Source organism: Notechis scutatus, chromosome 12 (assembly GCF_049901735.1).
Source record: "Notechis scutatus isolate UNSWTSFEM ecotype Mainland chromosome 12, rNotScu1.2, whole genome shotgun sequence".
Taxonomy (NCBI): domain Eukaryota; kingdom Metazoa; phylum Chordata; class Lepidosauria; order Squamata; family Elapidae; genus Notechis; species Notechis scutatus.
In genome coordinates, this window is record NC_142020.1 from 9,319,623 (window position 1) to 9,335,330 (window position 15,708).

A 15,708-nucleotide genomic window follows, 5' to 3' on the forward strand; every position below is an offset into this window, starting at 1 on the left:
AGGAATGGCCAGATAAAAGAGGGCGTAGCCCACAGCTACATAATGGGTGAAGAAAGAAGCTTCCCAGAGTCTCAAAGAAGGTGGTGGGAGATTTGTACTTTTAGACTTGCTAGATTCTTTTGATGTAAAGATAAAGGTTTCCCCTGTCTAGTTGTTCCCAAGTCTAAGGGTTGATTCTCGTCTCCGTTTCTTCATTGAGGGAGACCCTGTTGACCAAAGATGCTTCTGTGATCATACGGCCAACATGGCTGTATGCCGAAGCACATGGAACGCGGCTACCTTCCCAACAAATGGTACCTATTTATCTACTTGCATTTGCACGCTTGCGAACTGCTAGGTTGGCAGGAACCGAGGCAAGAGTGGGGAGCTCACCCCTGACGCTTGGGTCTCAAACTGCCCATCTTCCAAATGAGAACCCCAGCATCCTGCTAGGCCACCGTACCCCTTTTTCTTTTTAATGTAGCCTTACAATAAAAGTTAGAATTAGCTCATCAGGTTGTGTTTTCTATCTGGTCTACCTAGATAGGCTGACCTCTTAGGAGCACAAAGGACCCCCCGCCCCCTGTGTGTCTTGAGTTCTGCTCTAGAAGGAAAGCTTCGGATTGTCACTGACCTACCACCTCCAACGGCTCCTGGCGCTGAGCACCAACCGCATCCCTGTACTGCGCTGCCAGCCTCTCGCCCAGCCTGGAGCCTTGGGAGACGGAGAAAGGCACCGTGGTTTGCCCGTACGGATTTAAAGTCAGCTTCAACAACGGAGAGTCTTGCGGTCCCGGGAAGGTCTTGGCGGAGATCAAGGCAAAAGCAGTGAAAATAAGAGGCACCAAAAACTGGGCTGCTACCATCTTCCAGTTGCGCCAGCTGTACACCGCTCTCTTCATGAACATGGCGTAGAACTGCTGGCAGCAGAGGTAGAACTACAGGAGAGCAGAAAGGATAAGATTTACACAGGGGAGTGAGTTTTCTGCAAACCCCTTTACTCAGGGCTGGGCTGCTGGGAGTTCGCAGCGGTTCAGGAGTGTCCCTAGCTAAGATTCTGTGTAGTTTGGAGAACCCCCAAGTTCTGGACCCACTCACCCCTCCCCTCCCCTCCCAGGAGTCCCCACGTGGCCTGTTTTGGATGCAGGTAAGTGCAGGGCGTGCACGGAGGCTTGGGGAAGGTGAAAAACAGGCCTCTAGGAAGCTTGTGAAGGCTGGAAACTGGCCCGTTTCTGGCTTCCAGAGAGCCTCCGGAGTCCGGGGAGGTCATTTTTGCCCTTCTGGAGGCTCGAGAAAAGCCTCCGGAGTCCGGGGAGACAAAAACACCCTCCCGCCATGTTGCAGGAGGCTGACTAGGCCACGCCCACCATGGCCACGCCCACCCAGCATCCAGGCAGAGAACCCTTTGCTCAGGGGTGGGATTCAAATTTTTTAACAACTGGTTCTCTGGGCATGGCTTAGATGGTGGGTGTGGCTTGGTGGTCATGTGACGCTTGTCACTCAATACATCGAGGCACGCATCTCCTCGCCTGGCCTCTCATGACTGTGGGGATGCTGCAACAGTCGTAAGTGTGAAAAATGGTCATAAGTCACTTTTTTCAGTGCCATTGTAACTTTGAATGGTCCCTCCACACAAGCAAAGTACCAGCAAAGGAGGGAAAAAAAACTCCAGAGAAGTTCCTGAGACAGGAAGTCTAGTCCTGCCAAGAATGTAATAAGGGTTAACGGAGAGGCAGTTTCTGTAAGCAACACCAGAATGTTTCCTTCCTACCTTCCTTACAGGATTAGGCCAGTAATTTCTTCTAACAACCGGTTCTCCCAACTGCTTCGAATGTTAACAACTCGGTTCTAGCAAATAGGTGCGAACTGGTAGAATCCCACCCCTGCCTTTGCTAAAATTTTTGAAGACCACCCCTGCCTTTATTCCAGATGTTTAGAATTACCTAGAAAAATGTTCTTGGAGTCATAGTAGACTCCAAAGTGCGGCTACAAGAATTTGATATAAAATTAGGAAATGAATTCATGCCCTTATTTCTTTTGCTCCGCCACAAATGCAGGTAGTCCTTGACTTACAGCCTTTCCTTTAATGACCGAAGTTACAACGGCATTGAAAAAAACATCATTTTTCACACTTACGACCGTTCCCCACGGTCACGTGATTAAAATTCAGAGTCTTTGGAGCAACCAGCTCATATTTATGATGGTTGCAGTGTCCTGGAGTCACGTGATAACCTTTTTGTAGCCTTCTGACAAGCAAAATTAATGGGGAAGGCCAATTCACTTTACAACGGGTGACTAACTGCAGTGATTCATTTAACAACTGGGGCAAGAAAGGTTTGTAAAACGGGGCAAAATTCACTCCACAACTGTCTTGGTTAGTAATAGGAATTCTGGGATCCATTTCGATCATAAATCAAGGACTTCCTGCAATTTAGGCTGCCAAATTTCTGCAGATTTCAAGCTCGGGGCTCCAGAGGGTACCAAAATGTGTAGGCTCCCTGCATAGCTTAAAGGCAACCCCCCTTATTTTAAATCATGAGTTCTACTGCCGCCAGTTTCTGATTGTTTCAAATACTGAACCGTTCTCTGGATTCGCCCCTCAAAATCTGGACCATGACGAAAACACAGGGAGTCCTTGACTTCTAACCATTCTTTAACGACTGTTCGAACTTACAACGGAACTGAAAAAGGTGATTTGCAACTGGTCCTTGCCCTTACAACCATTGCAGCAACCCTATGGTTGCATGATCAAAATTCAAGTGTTTGGCAACCAGCATGTATTTCCAAATAGTTGCAGGATCCCAGGGTTGTGTGATCACCGTTTGTGACCCCAGATAGCTTCCCACAATCAAAGCCAGTGGGGAAAGTTGGATTAGTTAACAACTGCAGTTTGACTTAACAAAAGGACATTAAATTGGGTGCGGCCCATTTAACAACTGCTTTGTTTAGCCACAGAAATTCTGCTCCCAATTGTAGTGGTATGTTGAGAACTATCTGTGTTCCCTTTGTTATTCTCTCCACCAAAAAAGAACCCAACCACCAAATGGAAACAAGTATGAGGGACTCACCCCTGTGTTCAGCTTAATGTTAGAGCAATCTTCGGTGATGAGCGCCCCACTGTCATCGGTCATGTTCGTCATGCCACTCATGCTGCTGGAGTCATCCGTGGCCCAGTCATTGGATCGCCGTTCGTGCTGGTACTGCAAAGCTGGCAGCTGGGTGGCTTGGATGTCCATGCTGGAATCCACAAGCTTGCCAACTCTTCAAGAAAGATCAAAATTCAGAATTTTACTTTCTCCCACTCCCCCCATTTTACTCTCATAAGAAGCCTCATGGGATGTGATCTCTTGAGAAGGCCAACCCATCTTCCAAGCTCATCTTCCAAGCTCACCTTCCAAGTTCACCTTTCAACCCACCTTTCAAGCTCATCTGCCAAATTTATCTTCCAAGCTCACCTTCCAAACCCACCTTCCAAGCTCACCTTTCAAGTTCACCTTTCAACCCATCTTTCAAGCTCATCTGCCAAATTCATCCTCCAAGCTGACCTTCCAAGCCCACCTTTCAAGCTCACCTTCCAAATCCACCTTCCAAGCTCGCCTTCCAAGCCCACCTTTCAAGCTCACCTTCCAAGCTGACCTTCCAAACCCACCTTCCAAGCTGACCTTCCAAACCCACCTTCCAAGTTGACCTTCCAAACCCACCTCCCAAGCTCACCTTCCAAGTTCACCTTTCAACCCATCTTTCAACCCCATGCCAAATTCATCTTCCAAGCCCACCTTTCAACCTCGCTTGGCAAGCTCATCAAAGAGTTACCTAAGGAAGACCTCTTCCATTGTAGTAACGGAAGCTCCATAACTGGCAATGCCCAGTTCTTCCCGGCGTAACTCCAGCTCTGTGAACAAAGCCTCAAATCTGGAAGGAAAAAGTAAGGGAGAAGATTTGAATTCAGTCACCACATTCACAGCAACACCCAGGTTGATTTTCAGAAGCCCATGGATAACTCCCTTCAGGTCAGCCGTAACGATCTTCATTTTAAAAGAGGCTCTTAGTAATTATAGCATTTTAATCAATATAGGAGAAGATATGCTGTGAAGTAAACCATAGCCTTTACCGTCATCTTTATCCATAACAGAGGCCTAATGGTCTCATAGAAAATAAAAGGAGAGCAAGTGACAATTTTGTTTGGAATTGGCCCTGTCTGTCAAAAAAGATAAAAATTAAGAAATTTGGAAATGCTAAAGGGTGTGTGTGTGTGTGTGCGTCTGCCTGGTAAAACAGATGGTTTGAGATTCTTTTAAGCTATTCTGAGAGCACCTATAATCTGGTCTTCTAGCAGGAGGTTGGACTAGAAGACCTCCAAGGACCCTCCCAGCGTTGTTATCCTGTTATTCTGTTCAACCCTGCCTATCAGGTTCAAAAGCTTAGGAAACTCAGTTCTGGCTGTGTGTGTTCACACAACATACGACAACCCATACGACCAAATTCCATTTAAGGCTGACGTGGTCCTCAAACCCACCCCACGCAGCTCTTCAGGGCAGATGATGAGTGCAGAAATTGGGTTCAATCAAACGAGCCCTTGACCGAGGTAACCATGATCAAATTTGGCCTTGGTTATGACATGGTGAAGTGCACTGGAGTTCAACAGATGGTTAAGGCCCATTATGCAAGCAAAACTGAAGGGATAAGTTGGTGGTACAACCAAGGTAGCATCCTTCAAGCCCATGTTCTCCAGGTGAATTGAATCCAACTCCCATCACTTCCATTGAGCCTTTGAGCCTTTGGCAAACTTGGACCCCCACCCGGGCATCCCCCGTAGTTATTAAGGGTGAGATTACTTGTGTGTGCTCTCCTTAGGTAGAATGAAGGACAATTCTGCCCCCACGTTGCTCTCCAGAGAAGCATTGGGGACATAATGATAGATGAGGCGGGAGATCTCTCCGAGGTTGCAATAGGGCTCTTTCACCATCACCATGTGGTACCCAGCACCTGAAAAGGAAGAAGGATATTGCCTGATGATGCTTTCTTGGGATCATCATCATCCCTAACTTTCATGTCCTTCAGAGCAAAAGAGATGGCTCCACTCAGCCAACCATGGTTGGACTTGAAAAAATCCATCAGGATTGGATGTAGAGTTGAGGAATTGACTCAGAAGTAAAAAAAAAAAAAAACTCTCTGGAAGAAAGCAATGGGAAAACGCTTCCACGCTGTTGTTAAGAATATGGACATTTCCTTAAAATTACCAATTATGCTCAAGGAGAACTTATATGACCCTGACCTGATGTAACCTCTCGATCACAAGACACGTCACAACACTCTCACTGATGACTCACACCTGACCCATCACTCGATACAACCACACCAGAAGCCCTTATAAACAAAAGAACACTGACATCTCCTAAATTCCACTCGAGATGTTTCTTATCCTGGTCATGAAACATTTGGAAACCAACCCACCAGCTTGGAGAACAAACCTTCACCTTCATCCTACACCTGAGCTACAAATATTTGCCACTATTGCAAACTTTCTGTCCGCTTTGGAAGCCATATTAGCACCACCAGCTTCCATGCTGCCACATTCTTGAGTGTTGGAAGGTGGGAGGAGGGATTTCATGGCGCTTAGGTGGTTAGACATAATAGCATTCTTCTTTAAAGCCAAGGTCATGTTATTCCTGCACCTGGATGAGGAGTAGTAGAGGGGATGTCTCAAGTTAGGACAGATGGTGATTTTTATTATTTTTTTATTGGAGGAAAACCTGGAACTTTCAGATTCGGGTTTTCCCAGATGTGCCAGTATAACTACTCTAATAAAAGGAAACTTTGAGAAAATGCCTGTCTTGGGGTTGGGTTTTTCTGGAATGCTGACATTTACACTTTGAATGGGGATGGTAGCTGTCCTAATCTTAACCCTAATCCGTAAAATCCCAAATTCAAGATTCAATTTGACCAGGGGCGAACTCTGGGCCTGTCAATAGTCTTCAATCACAGAGGTAGATAAGCCTGGAGGCTCCACCTTGAACTTCTCAGATGAAACACAGCAAAGAAATGCAATCAATAGAAGATAATATTTGTAGCTAGGGGTTGAATTGTGGAGTCCTTGGTGGTCTCTGAGCTTGGGTTTGTGTTTTTTTCCCCTCTAGAAACAAACAAATTCAGAGAGCACCAAGGGCTCTGCAAAAATGTAATCAATAAGAAAGTAAGAATTAAGTTAAGATGAGGAGGTCCTGTTCTCTTCTCCTCAAGCCAAGATCTAGAGTAATCACAATCATCTATATATATAAAAGCGAAATACCACTCATCCATCATCACAAAATCTTATGAACTTGAAATGTGGCACGAATGTTCCTCTTGGCTTCTAGGTGCTCACCAAGAAAGGATCTTTTGAAATGACCATCAGAGCATTAGGATTTCCTATATTATTATTATTATTATTATTAACATGCTCTGATGCTAAGGAGTTCTACTCCCCCTCCCCACCTGAAAAGAAATCTGTTCCAAATGCACAACACAAGCAGAGGAGTTTCAGTTTCAGAGCACCAAGCAGCTTTAGTACAGAACAGTTGAGCTAAGCCACGCCCAGGCTCCTTGCTGTTTCCTTCTTGCTCACACAGCAAATACTGTTTCAATTTCCAAACAGCCTTCAACACTCTTCAACACACAGTCAGATGAATACCGATGGATGCTAGTAGGCAGAGGCAGAAAATTTTTCCCCTTATTTTCCTCCCCAAAAACTAAGCCAGACCACATAGTTTCATAGCGAAGCACGGATATAGAGCTAGTATTCATATAATATATGTGGGTATATACATAATTTTGTATTTATTTATTTTGTCATGTTTATATAGTGTATATTGGAGGCGGTGTCCCTTTGAGAGCTGTAAGCAACGAAATCTCATTTCAACGGACGCCGATTGGTGTGCATTCAAAGCGACAATAACATCATTCTAAGTCTAATCTCCTCACCATATTTATGCTTGAGAAAGAGGGAAGATCCACAACACTGGAGCTCCCCCTTGGCCATAATGGCGATGCGGTCGCCCAACAGGTCTGCCTCATCCATGAAATGGGTGGTGAGCAAGATGGTGCGAGTTCTCCGCTGCTGCTGCAGGAGCTCCCACGTGGCCCGTCGTGAAACGGGGTCCATGCCTGAGGTAGGTTCATCCAGCATCACCACCTGCAGAGAAGAGAGAGGGAGGTTGGGGTTGGGTTGAGAATTGGTTGCAATCTGGTGGGCCCAATGTGGCTGGAACCCAGCCTCTCAGGTCTTGAATGGAGGACTGGGGAAGCCTAATGGAAAGAGGTGGTGGAGGTAACGGCACAGTCAGAAGGAAGAGGGAGGAGTGGACGCAATCTGAAGTAGTTTGATTTAGCCATTATTCCCCTTCTAGGGGAGAAAAGCCCCTCTCGCCATCCCTCTCTATCATCCTGGGCTGTTGAAGGTCAGCTTATTGGAAGAACCCCACCATATGCATTGTATCAAGAATGTGAATGCGAACATTAAAAGGAGAACTAAAAAGACCCACTTTTGTTTTCAATTTGGCCATGTGGTAGATACTATGGTTTGAAAATGAGAAGATAAAAGTTTTATTATGAAAGAAAGGAGGACGGAAAGAAAGGAAGGAAGGAAGAAGGAAGGAAGGAAAGAAAGAAGGGAAGGAGGAAAGAAGGGGGAAGGAGGAAGGGAAGGAGGAAGGGAAGAGGGAAAGGAGGAAGGGAAGGAGGAAGGGAAGAGGGAAGGAGGAAAGAAAGGAGGAAGGGAAGGAGGAAGGGGGAAAGGAGGAAGAAGGAAAGAAAGGAGGAAGGGAAGGAAAGAAGGAGGAAAGAAAGGAGAAAGGGAAGGAGGAAGGGAAGGAGGAAGGAGGAAAAAGGAAAGAAAGGAGGAAGGGAAGGAGGAAGGAGGAAAGGAGGAGGAAAGAAAGGAGGAAAGAAGGAAGGAAGGAAGGAAGGAAGGAAGGAAGGAAGGAAGAAAGAAAGAAAGAAAGAAAGAAAGAAAGAAAGAAAGAAAGAAAGAAAGAAAGAAAGAAAGATTTAGGTTCAACTCGCTCGTTCAATCAAAGAGCCCAACTCACTGTAATGATTCACTCTTAGTCTGGTGCCCAGGATTGTTGTAATATGTTGGGAGGTCCACATACACCCTCCTTTCAACTGTCCCAAATGGCAGGGTGTAGGTACCGTAAAATGTGACCCTTCATTCACATTTTAAACAAAGAAGGACCTTGATGGGAAAACAAGAGCTACAGTGCGAGATGGTGGAGACACCCAACCTCTCCACTCCATCCTCTGCTGTTGGGTGGTCCCCATCCAACCTGCAAGGCACCAAGTCCACCAGACTCTCTCAGAACCACCTGCACAGGTGAACCAGGGTGAGAGGGAGGGACTTGGCTGAGCCGCACCTTGGAGTCCCCGATGAGAGCAATGGCAATGGAGAGCTTGCGTTTCATGCCCCCGGAAAGGGCCTTTGACAAAGTGCCACGTTTCTCTTGTAAGTTGAGGATGTGCAGGATATGGGCGATCTCCCCCAGGCGTTTTTCAGCAGGAAAACCTTTCAGCTGAGATGGAAGAGAAAGAAAAAAAAAGGGTGTGAGGTCTCAACCTGGCCTTAGGGATTAACAGATGAGTTGGAAGGGACCTTGGAGGTCATCTAGCCCTGTCTTGCATCCAGGGAGTCCTCGTTTTACAAGCGCTAGGTTCCAAGTTACAGTGGACCAGGAAAATGGGAGTTATGATCTGAATCTGGAACCCAACAATCCTCCTCCCCGTTGCAGTCATGTGACTCATCAACGACCTGCGTTTACGACCGTTCCCAGTGTCCTGTGGTCACGTGACTGTTTTTCTTACAATGTTTTTGCCCCAAACCAGCACTGACTTCCGGTTTTAATGAGCTCACTTTTCGATCACAAAATTCCCTTAATGACTGCTGCAAACTTATTTTCCCACTATGGCTTCTTCTAAAGTGTCCTTATATTTGGAAAGCCCCTCCTTCCCTTTCATTTATTCCAAAGGGCCTTTGGTCATCCTTTGGTTGCCGGTGACTACGGTTTATGCTTTGGGAAACTGTATACATCTATATATATAAAAGCAAAATGCCACTCATGCATCATCACAAAATCTCCAAAACTGTAAAGCCTACAAACTTGAAATTTGGCATTTTTGAAATGACCATCAGAGCATTAGTATTTCGTATACTATTATTATTAACATGCTCTGATGCTAAGGAGTTCTATTTCCCCTCCCCACCTGAAAAGAAATCTATTCCAAATGCAAAACACAAGCAGAGGAGTTTTAGTTTCAGTTTCACAGCACCAAGCAGCTTTAGTACAGAACAGTTGAGCTAAGCCACGCCCAGGCTCCTTGTTGTCTCCTTCTTGCTCACACAGCAAATACTCTTTCGGTTTTCAAACAGCCCTCAGCTCTCTCACACACTGACAGGACGTTAGCCAGATGACCCATGGATGCTGGTAGGCAGAGCTAGAATTTTTCCCCCTTATTTTCCTCCCCCAAAACTAAGCCCAATTAAACATTAAGTCCAAGTAAACATTGACCAAAGTTTTACCCCAGAGTAGAAGTACAGGTGCTCTTCCACCGTCATGTGGTCAAAGAGGACATCGTGCTGAGGACAAAGACCCAGGCTCTTCCGGATGAGAACCATGTCTTTGGAGATTTCGTAGCCATTGATGTACGCCTGTCCACTTGTAGGGGGATACAGTCCTAAGAAACAGCCAAGGAGAAAAAGGGGACACAGCTTAGGGCCAAATATAACTCCGGGCAACGTAACAATGGGCAGTCGTAAAAGTCTGAATTATTTATAAATAAGTCAATAGAAGAAGAAGGAGATTTAAGAGACATTAGAATCATCATCATCATCATCTTTTAACGACCCCATAATCCCTGCCAGGGTGGAGTCCGGGCCACTGAATGGAGCTGGGTATTTACTGGCTGGATGCCCTTCCTGTTGCCAATGTGGATTTATATTCTCAGTTGAGATATATTCTCAGTGTGCCCAGAGAGAGTGAAATATCTGCCTTTACCTAGGATCGGACTCACAGCTTCCTGACTGTGAGGCGAGAGCCCCACCTCTAGGCCATCACACCACTTAAGGGACGTTAGAATGAATGGGAAGAAATTAGCTGCAATTGTTAAATCCCATATAAATCAACTTTAAAGTTAACTAAATTAACATCCAACCTCTCGCTTGTATCCTTACGATTTATATTGACTGTTTCCTAGTATGATTTGGTTGCTTATTGTACCTATGACTATCATTAAGTGTTGTACCTGATGATTCTTGACTCTTGACGAATGTATCTTTTCTTTAATGTACACTGAGAGCATTTGCACCAAGACAAATTCCTTGTGTGTCCAATCACACTTGGCCAATAAAGAATTCTATTCTATTCTATTCTATTCTATTCTATTCTATTCTATTCTATTCTATTCCATTCCATTCCATTCCATTCCATTCCATTCCATTCCATTCCATTCCATATTCCATTCCATTCCATATTCCATTCCATTCCATTCCATTCCATATTCCATATTCCATATTCCATTCCATATTCCATTCCATTCCATATTCCATTCCATTCCATATTCCATATTCCATATTCCATATTCCATTCCATTCCATTCCATATTCCATTCCATATTCCATTCCATTCCATTCCATATTCCATATTCCATATTCCATATTCCATATTCCATATTCCATTCCATTCCATTCCATATTCCATATTCCATATTCCATTCCATTCCATTCCATTCTATTCTATTCTATTCTATTCTATTCTATTCTATTCTATTCTATTCTATTCTATTCTATTCTATTCTATTCTATGAAGTTGCTGCCTTTTCATGCTTGCTGCTCAATGGTAGGTCCAACTCTGCTTCCTACTCTCCATTAAAGCTAAGGCTTTCATAGAGCTCCATTTAAAAGATGGTGCTTTCTTTTGTTCATACGTGACCTCTAGATGTGATGATGATGATGATGATAGGGTCTGAATTCCAGATCCAAGCTAGGTCCAAGCTTCACCTGTCAGCATGGACAAAGTGGTGGTTTTCCCAGCCCCGTTGTGTCCAAGCAGGACAGTGATTTGTCCTTCGTACATATTAAGAGTCAGGTCCTTCACAGCTTCTCTGGTTTTGTTTCCCACTTTGAACACCTGCAGACAAGCAAGGAAAAAAAGGATAAAGATAAAAGGTCCTTTTCCTAAAGCAGATTCAGCAAAAATGCCCTGGAGTATTCAAGTTATACTGTACATAGAATCAAATGACTGAAGGGTCACAAAAAAAAAACTTATTGAACCTATTAAAGAGAATATTTGTAGCTCAGGGTTGAAATGTGAGGTCCTTGGTGCTCCCTGGGCTTGGCGGCTTTCTTGCAGACGTTTCACTACCCAGCTAGGCAACATCATCAGTACTAGAGGGAAGTGGAATTTCCTCTGTTTATATATACACGTGTCAATAGAAGAGACTATTTGTAGCTCAGGGTTGAAGTGAGGGGTCCCCTGAGCTTGGTTGTTTTCTTGCAGACATTTCACTACCCAACTAGAGAACATCATCAGAGCGAGAAGGGAGTGGAGTTTGTGAAGTGGAGGAGGAGGAGGAAGAAGTGACGGGGAAGGAGACGAGGAGCAGGACTATGCAGTCCTTGGTGCTCTCTGAACTCGGTTGTTTTCTCGTGGACATTTCATTACCCAACTAGGCAACATCATCAGTGCTGGAAGGGACTGGCATTTGCAGACTGGTGGTGGTGGTGGTAGAGGAGGAGAAGGGGGGAGGATTGTGGGGTCCTTGTTGCTCTTTGAACTTGGTTGTTTTCTCGTGGACATTTCATTACCCAACTAGGCAACATCATCAGTGCTGGAAGGGACTGGCATTTGCAGACTGGTGGTGGTGGTGGTAGAGGAGGAGAAGGGGGGAGGATTGTGGGGTCCTTGTTGCTCTTTGAACTTGGTTGTTTTCTTGCAGGCGTTTCACTACCCAACTAGGAAACATCATCAGAGCTAGAAGGGAGTGGAGTTTGTTCTGTTTATATATAAGTGCTGATAGAAGAGACTATTTGTAACTCAGGGTTGAAGCGAGGGGTCTTTAGCGTTCTCCGAGTGTGATTATTTTCTTGAAGACATTTGATTACCCAACTAGGTAACATCATCACTGCTTAGAAGGGGGTCAGGAATACAGAGCAAACCTTGAGAGGCACCTCATGTGACATACATCTTTCCATGTGCCTCCCCATTTGATGCACCCGTAACATGTATGCAGGAATCTCTTCCAGCTACTACCTGTCAGGGTTCCGGCGATATCCCTATCATGAGCTTCGAGCCAAGCTTCAAAAGAATCCAAAATATTTATTAGGAGCAACATGTCAGCATTGACCAGTATGAAGCCAACTCTGACACACATGATTTATGGTCACCTGTGACCGTTTCCCCCCTTCCCCCTCAGTGTGTCATAAATCAGATTCTCCAACGAAGCACCTTCATCATCCATCAAATATCCAATGAAAGATTTTCCTGGGCAGAAGATCCGGTAGCCTAGCTACAATCTTTGTAAGGTAAGTGTGGAATGTACTTCTGGTTTTAACTTCTGTACTGCTCCTTCAGGATTTTCCCCCTAGTGCTTATGGCAACTCGAAAACAAGCTTAGGAATGCTTTACGAGTTGACACTATCTATATCAGCAGAGTCTCGCAGAGAAGCAAGAAGAAGAATCTCTTTCTGAAGGAACTCCAGAGCTTTGCATATCCTCATCCAGTTTTATGGGAGATCTGTAGTTCTCACGGCCAATAGGCCACTTTTGTTACCTTTTCTGGAAATCTCACACGATTTTACAAAGTTTGATCTTGCTCGAACAAGTGCATGTTTATTTTTCTTAGGAAGTGCTCTGAAAGCCACACCTCTGTCCATTAGAAACCTTCCCCAACAACCAGCATCACCACAAACACAACCGGGTTTGGAACTTAGGAGGGGAGCAACCAGCAGAAGAAGCTCACCTTGAAAAGGTGTTTGATTTTGATGCCTGACACCAAGTCCGAAGGCTCCTCCTCTATGAACTGACTCTTCAAGGCTTTCTCTGGGTCTTCCTCCTCTTCCTTCTCTTTTCCCAGAACAGTCTGGGGGCTCCCACACCAGTAAGAAGGCTAAAGAAACAAAGAGAATCCATCATTCCTTTCCAAAAAAAGTGACCCAGGAAAGAATATCAGAAGGTTCTTTTTGAAAGTATACAAGTTTTCTTCCTCTCTGGAGGAAATGTCCCTCGTGAATGACAGCAAAACTATTTCTGAAGGCTGTGAAATCCACTTTTCCAAGCAGAAAGCCAAAAAGATGCTTTTCAAACATTGATGTGCACAAATCCCCAATACTGTACATTATTGCAAAATACATTTTTAATCTTAATAGTCTATTGATTGATTGTCTGCCATTAAGCTAGTGTTGACCTTTAGTGACCACGGCATAGATAGTTTTTTCTATAGGAAGATTTGTCTTCAACCTGGTTTACAGTCTCTTAATTTTTATTTATGTTATATGGTGAATTACACAGTCTCTTATTGTATACGGATAAAACCTAGGCAGCTTAAATTTTCGCAAGATATCAATGTTGACAAAGTGGCGGCTAAAATTGTAAGTACCTTTTCCAACACACAGCTTGGAATGTAGGTTTGTTCTCTCTGCTAAAATAATTAACCCAAACATATATAGGAGAAGGGAAAAACTCACTTCTTGTCAGATAGGTGGCTATGAAAATTCAACAGACAGATGATGGATGGATGGATGGGTAGATAGGTAGATAGATATTAGATAGAGAGATAGATGATAGAGAAATAGAGATAGAGACAGATAGATGGGCAGATGAAGAGAGAGAGAGAGAGAGGCCCAATGCTTACCATGACAAAGAAATACCAGGGTTGTGGAATGCCATATTCTCCCGGAAACACGTTCTCCATGTACCAAGCAACAAAGCCATAGATTGCAGAATCCAGGAGAAGCATACCCAGCACATGAGCCATTGTGAAGTTATCATCAACACTGACAGCTCTCATCAGGTTTCCCCACTGTATCCCCGTGCCTGGAAAATACAAGCTTTTCTTTATTTATTTCATTAATTAAACTTATACGCCATCCATCTCCACCATAAGCCGACTCTGAGAAGTTCATAGACCATAAATAGTAGAAAAGCAGTTAAAAATTTAAAACCATGTAAATTATTTTTTTTAAAGTATATAAATTTGGAAGTGCAAACTTTTAAAACAAATAAATAGCATGCTAGAAGGATTTCATTTATATATATATATATATATATATATATATATATATGTTTTCTGAGGTTCTCATAATATTTGATATGTGGATCTTTGTTATTCTGGGTTTTCTCCGCGTAAGATTGGAAGTATCTAGGCACGTTTGATGAAGTCTCATTCATCATCTTCAGGCTTCTGTCTTCAGCTCTGTGCTTCTCAGAGTGAAGCACAGAGCGGAAGACACAAGCCTGAAGATGATGAATGAGACTTCATCAAAACGTTGCCTAGATACTTCCAATCTTACGCGAGGAAAACCCGAATAATGATAAGATATATATATATATATATATATATATATATACACACACATACACATACACATACACATATACATACATACATACATACATGTCTCATCTCATCACCTTATCTTATCATACGTTACCTTATCTATCTTTCTATCTAACCATCTAACCATCTATTATCCATCTATCCATCCATCTATCCATCCATCCATCCATCCGTCCTTCTGTCCATCCATCCATATTTCTATCTTTGTTTCTATCCATTTCTCCATCCATCCATCCAGTCTTCCATCTATCATTTATCCATTCATCCCTGACTGGCTGGCTGGCTGACTGGGGAATTCTAGTAGTTGAAATCTACACAACTTAAAGTTACCAAGGTTGAGAAACACTGACTTAGAGCATGCTGGATGGGGAATTCTGGGATTTGACGTTACCAAGTTGGACAACTTTGTATACATACATACATACATGCATAATATTCCTGACATTGGCACCCAACCTACGGGTGGGGGGGAAATGTTGAAGGAAGCAATGCTCACCTTTCCCTTCAAACATGCCGATCAGCTGTGCCCCCATAGCCATGGCGACGTTGGAGATAAGACAGGACGAGAGTTTCTGGCTGTGGGTCATGTGGTCGTAGCGGGGGGAGATAAAAAAGTACGGAATGTAGGAGAAAAAATAGAGGAAACCTCCCGCAGCTGCGGCTACATTTGCTGCAAACACAAAGTGGATATTGACTGTAAAAAGAATCAACGGGGCTTGGTGGCCTTTGGAGAGCCAATGCATTTGTGATAGACCAGGGGCAACCTCAGAATGGCTGGAGCAGAGGGGAGGAGGAGGAATAAAGGGAGGGGACAACTCTGAGCAGAGATGGGGAATTTTGCAATGCACCGCTAGCTTCTTCTTCTTCTCCTTCTTCTTTTTTTAATGTATATATTTTGGGGGGATTTTATTCATAAACATTTTTTTGAATACAGCATTTTGTCCAGATATATTATTTACAAAAAAAGGGAAACATAACTAATACTGTAAAAAATATTGTCTGTTTACTAATAATACTCATAATATAATAACACCTAAACTAACAGCTCTAGTAATACTACAATTCCCATACAATGTTCCTATTCTATTTAACTCATTCATATTTTTAATATTTATAACAATTGTAGTTCTATATCCCCCCTGTTTT

At 43.8% G+C, this 15,708-nt stretch overlaps 2 protein-coding genes across 2 annotated transcripts in view; both read right to left on the bottom strand.

The window, feature by feature from the left end:
- The window catches only part of VRK3 (VRK serine/threonine kinase 3), a 159,333-nt gene that overhangs the window by 83,009 nt on the left and 60,616 nt on the right, over positions 1–15,708 (bottom strand). The gene's annotated exons all lie outside the window — the stretch shown is intronic.
- The window catches only part of ABCA3 (ATP binding cassette subfamily A member 3), a 66,715-nt gene that overhangs the window by 14,559 nt on the left and 36,448 nt on the right, over positions 1–15,708 (bottom strand). Inside the window, exons 9-19 of the mRNA XM_087973241.1 lie at positions 15,059–15,232; positions 13,858–14,039; positions 12,967–13,113; positions 11,006–11,135; positions 9,530–9,684; positions 8,370–8,525; positions 6,940–7,150; positions 4,815–4,965; positions 3,793–3,891; positions 3,048–3,240; positions 614–917 (exon numbers count right to left, since the gene is read on the bottom strand). Coding sequence (XP_087829367.1) covers positions 614–917; positions 3,048–3,240; positions 3,793–3,891; positions 4,815–4,965; positions 6,940–7,150; positions 8,370–8,525; positions 9,530–9,684; positions 11,006–11,135; positions 12,967–13,113; positions 13,858–14,039; positions 15,059–15,232 — 1,902 coding nt within the window. The remainder of the gene's footprint in view (positions 1–613; positions 918–3,047; positions 3,241–3,792; positions 3,892–4,814; positions 4,966–6,939; positions 7,151–8,369; positions 8,526–9,529; positions 9,685–11,005; positions 11,136–12,966; positions 13,114–13,857; positions 14,040–15,058; positions 15,233–15,708) is intronic.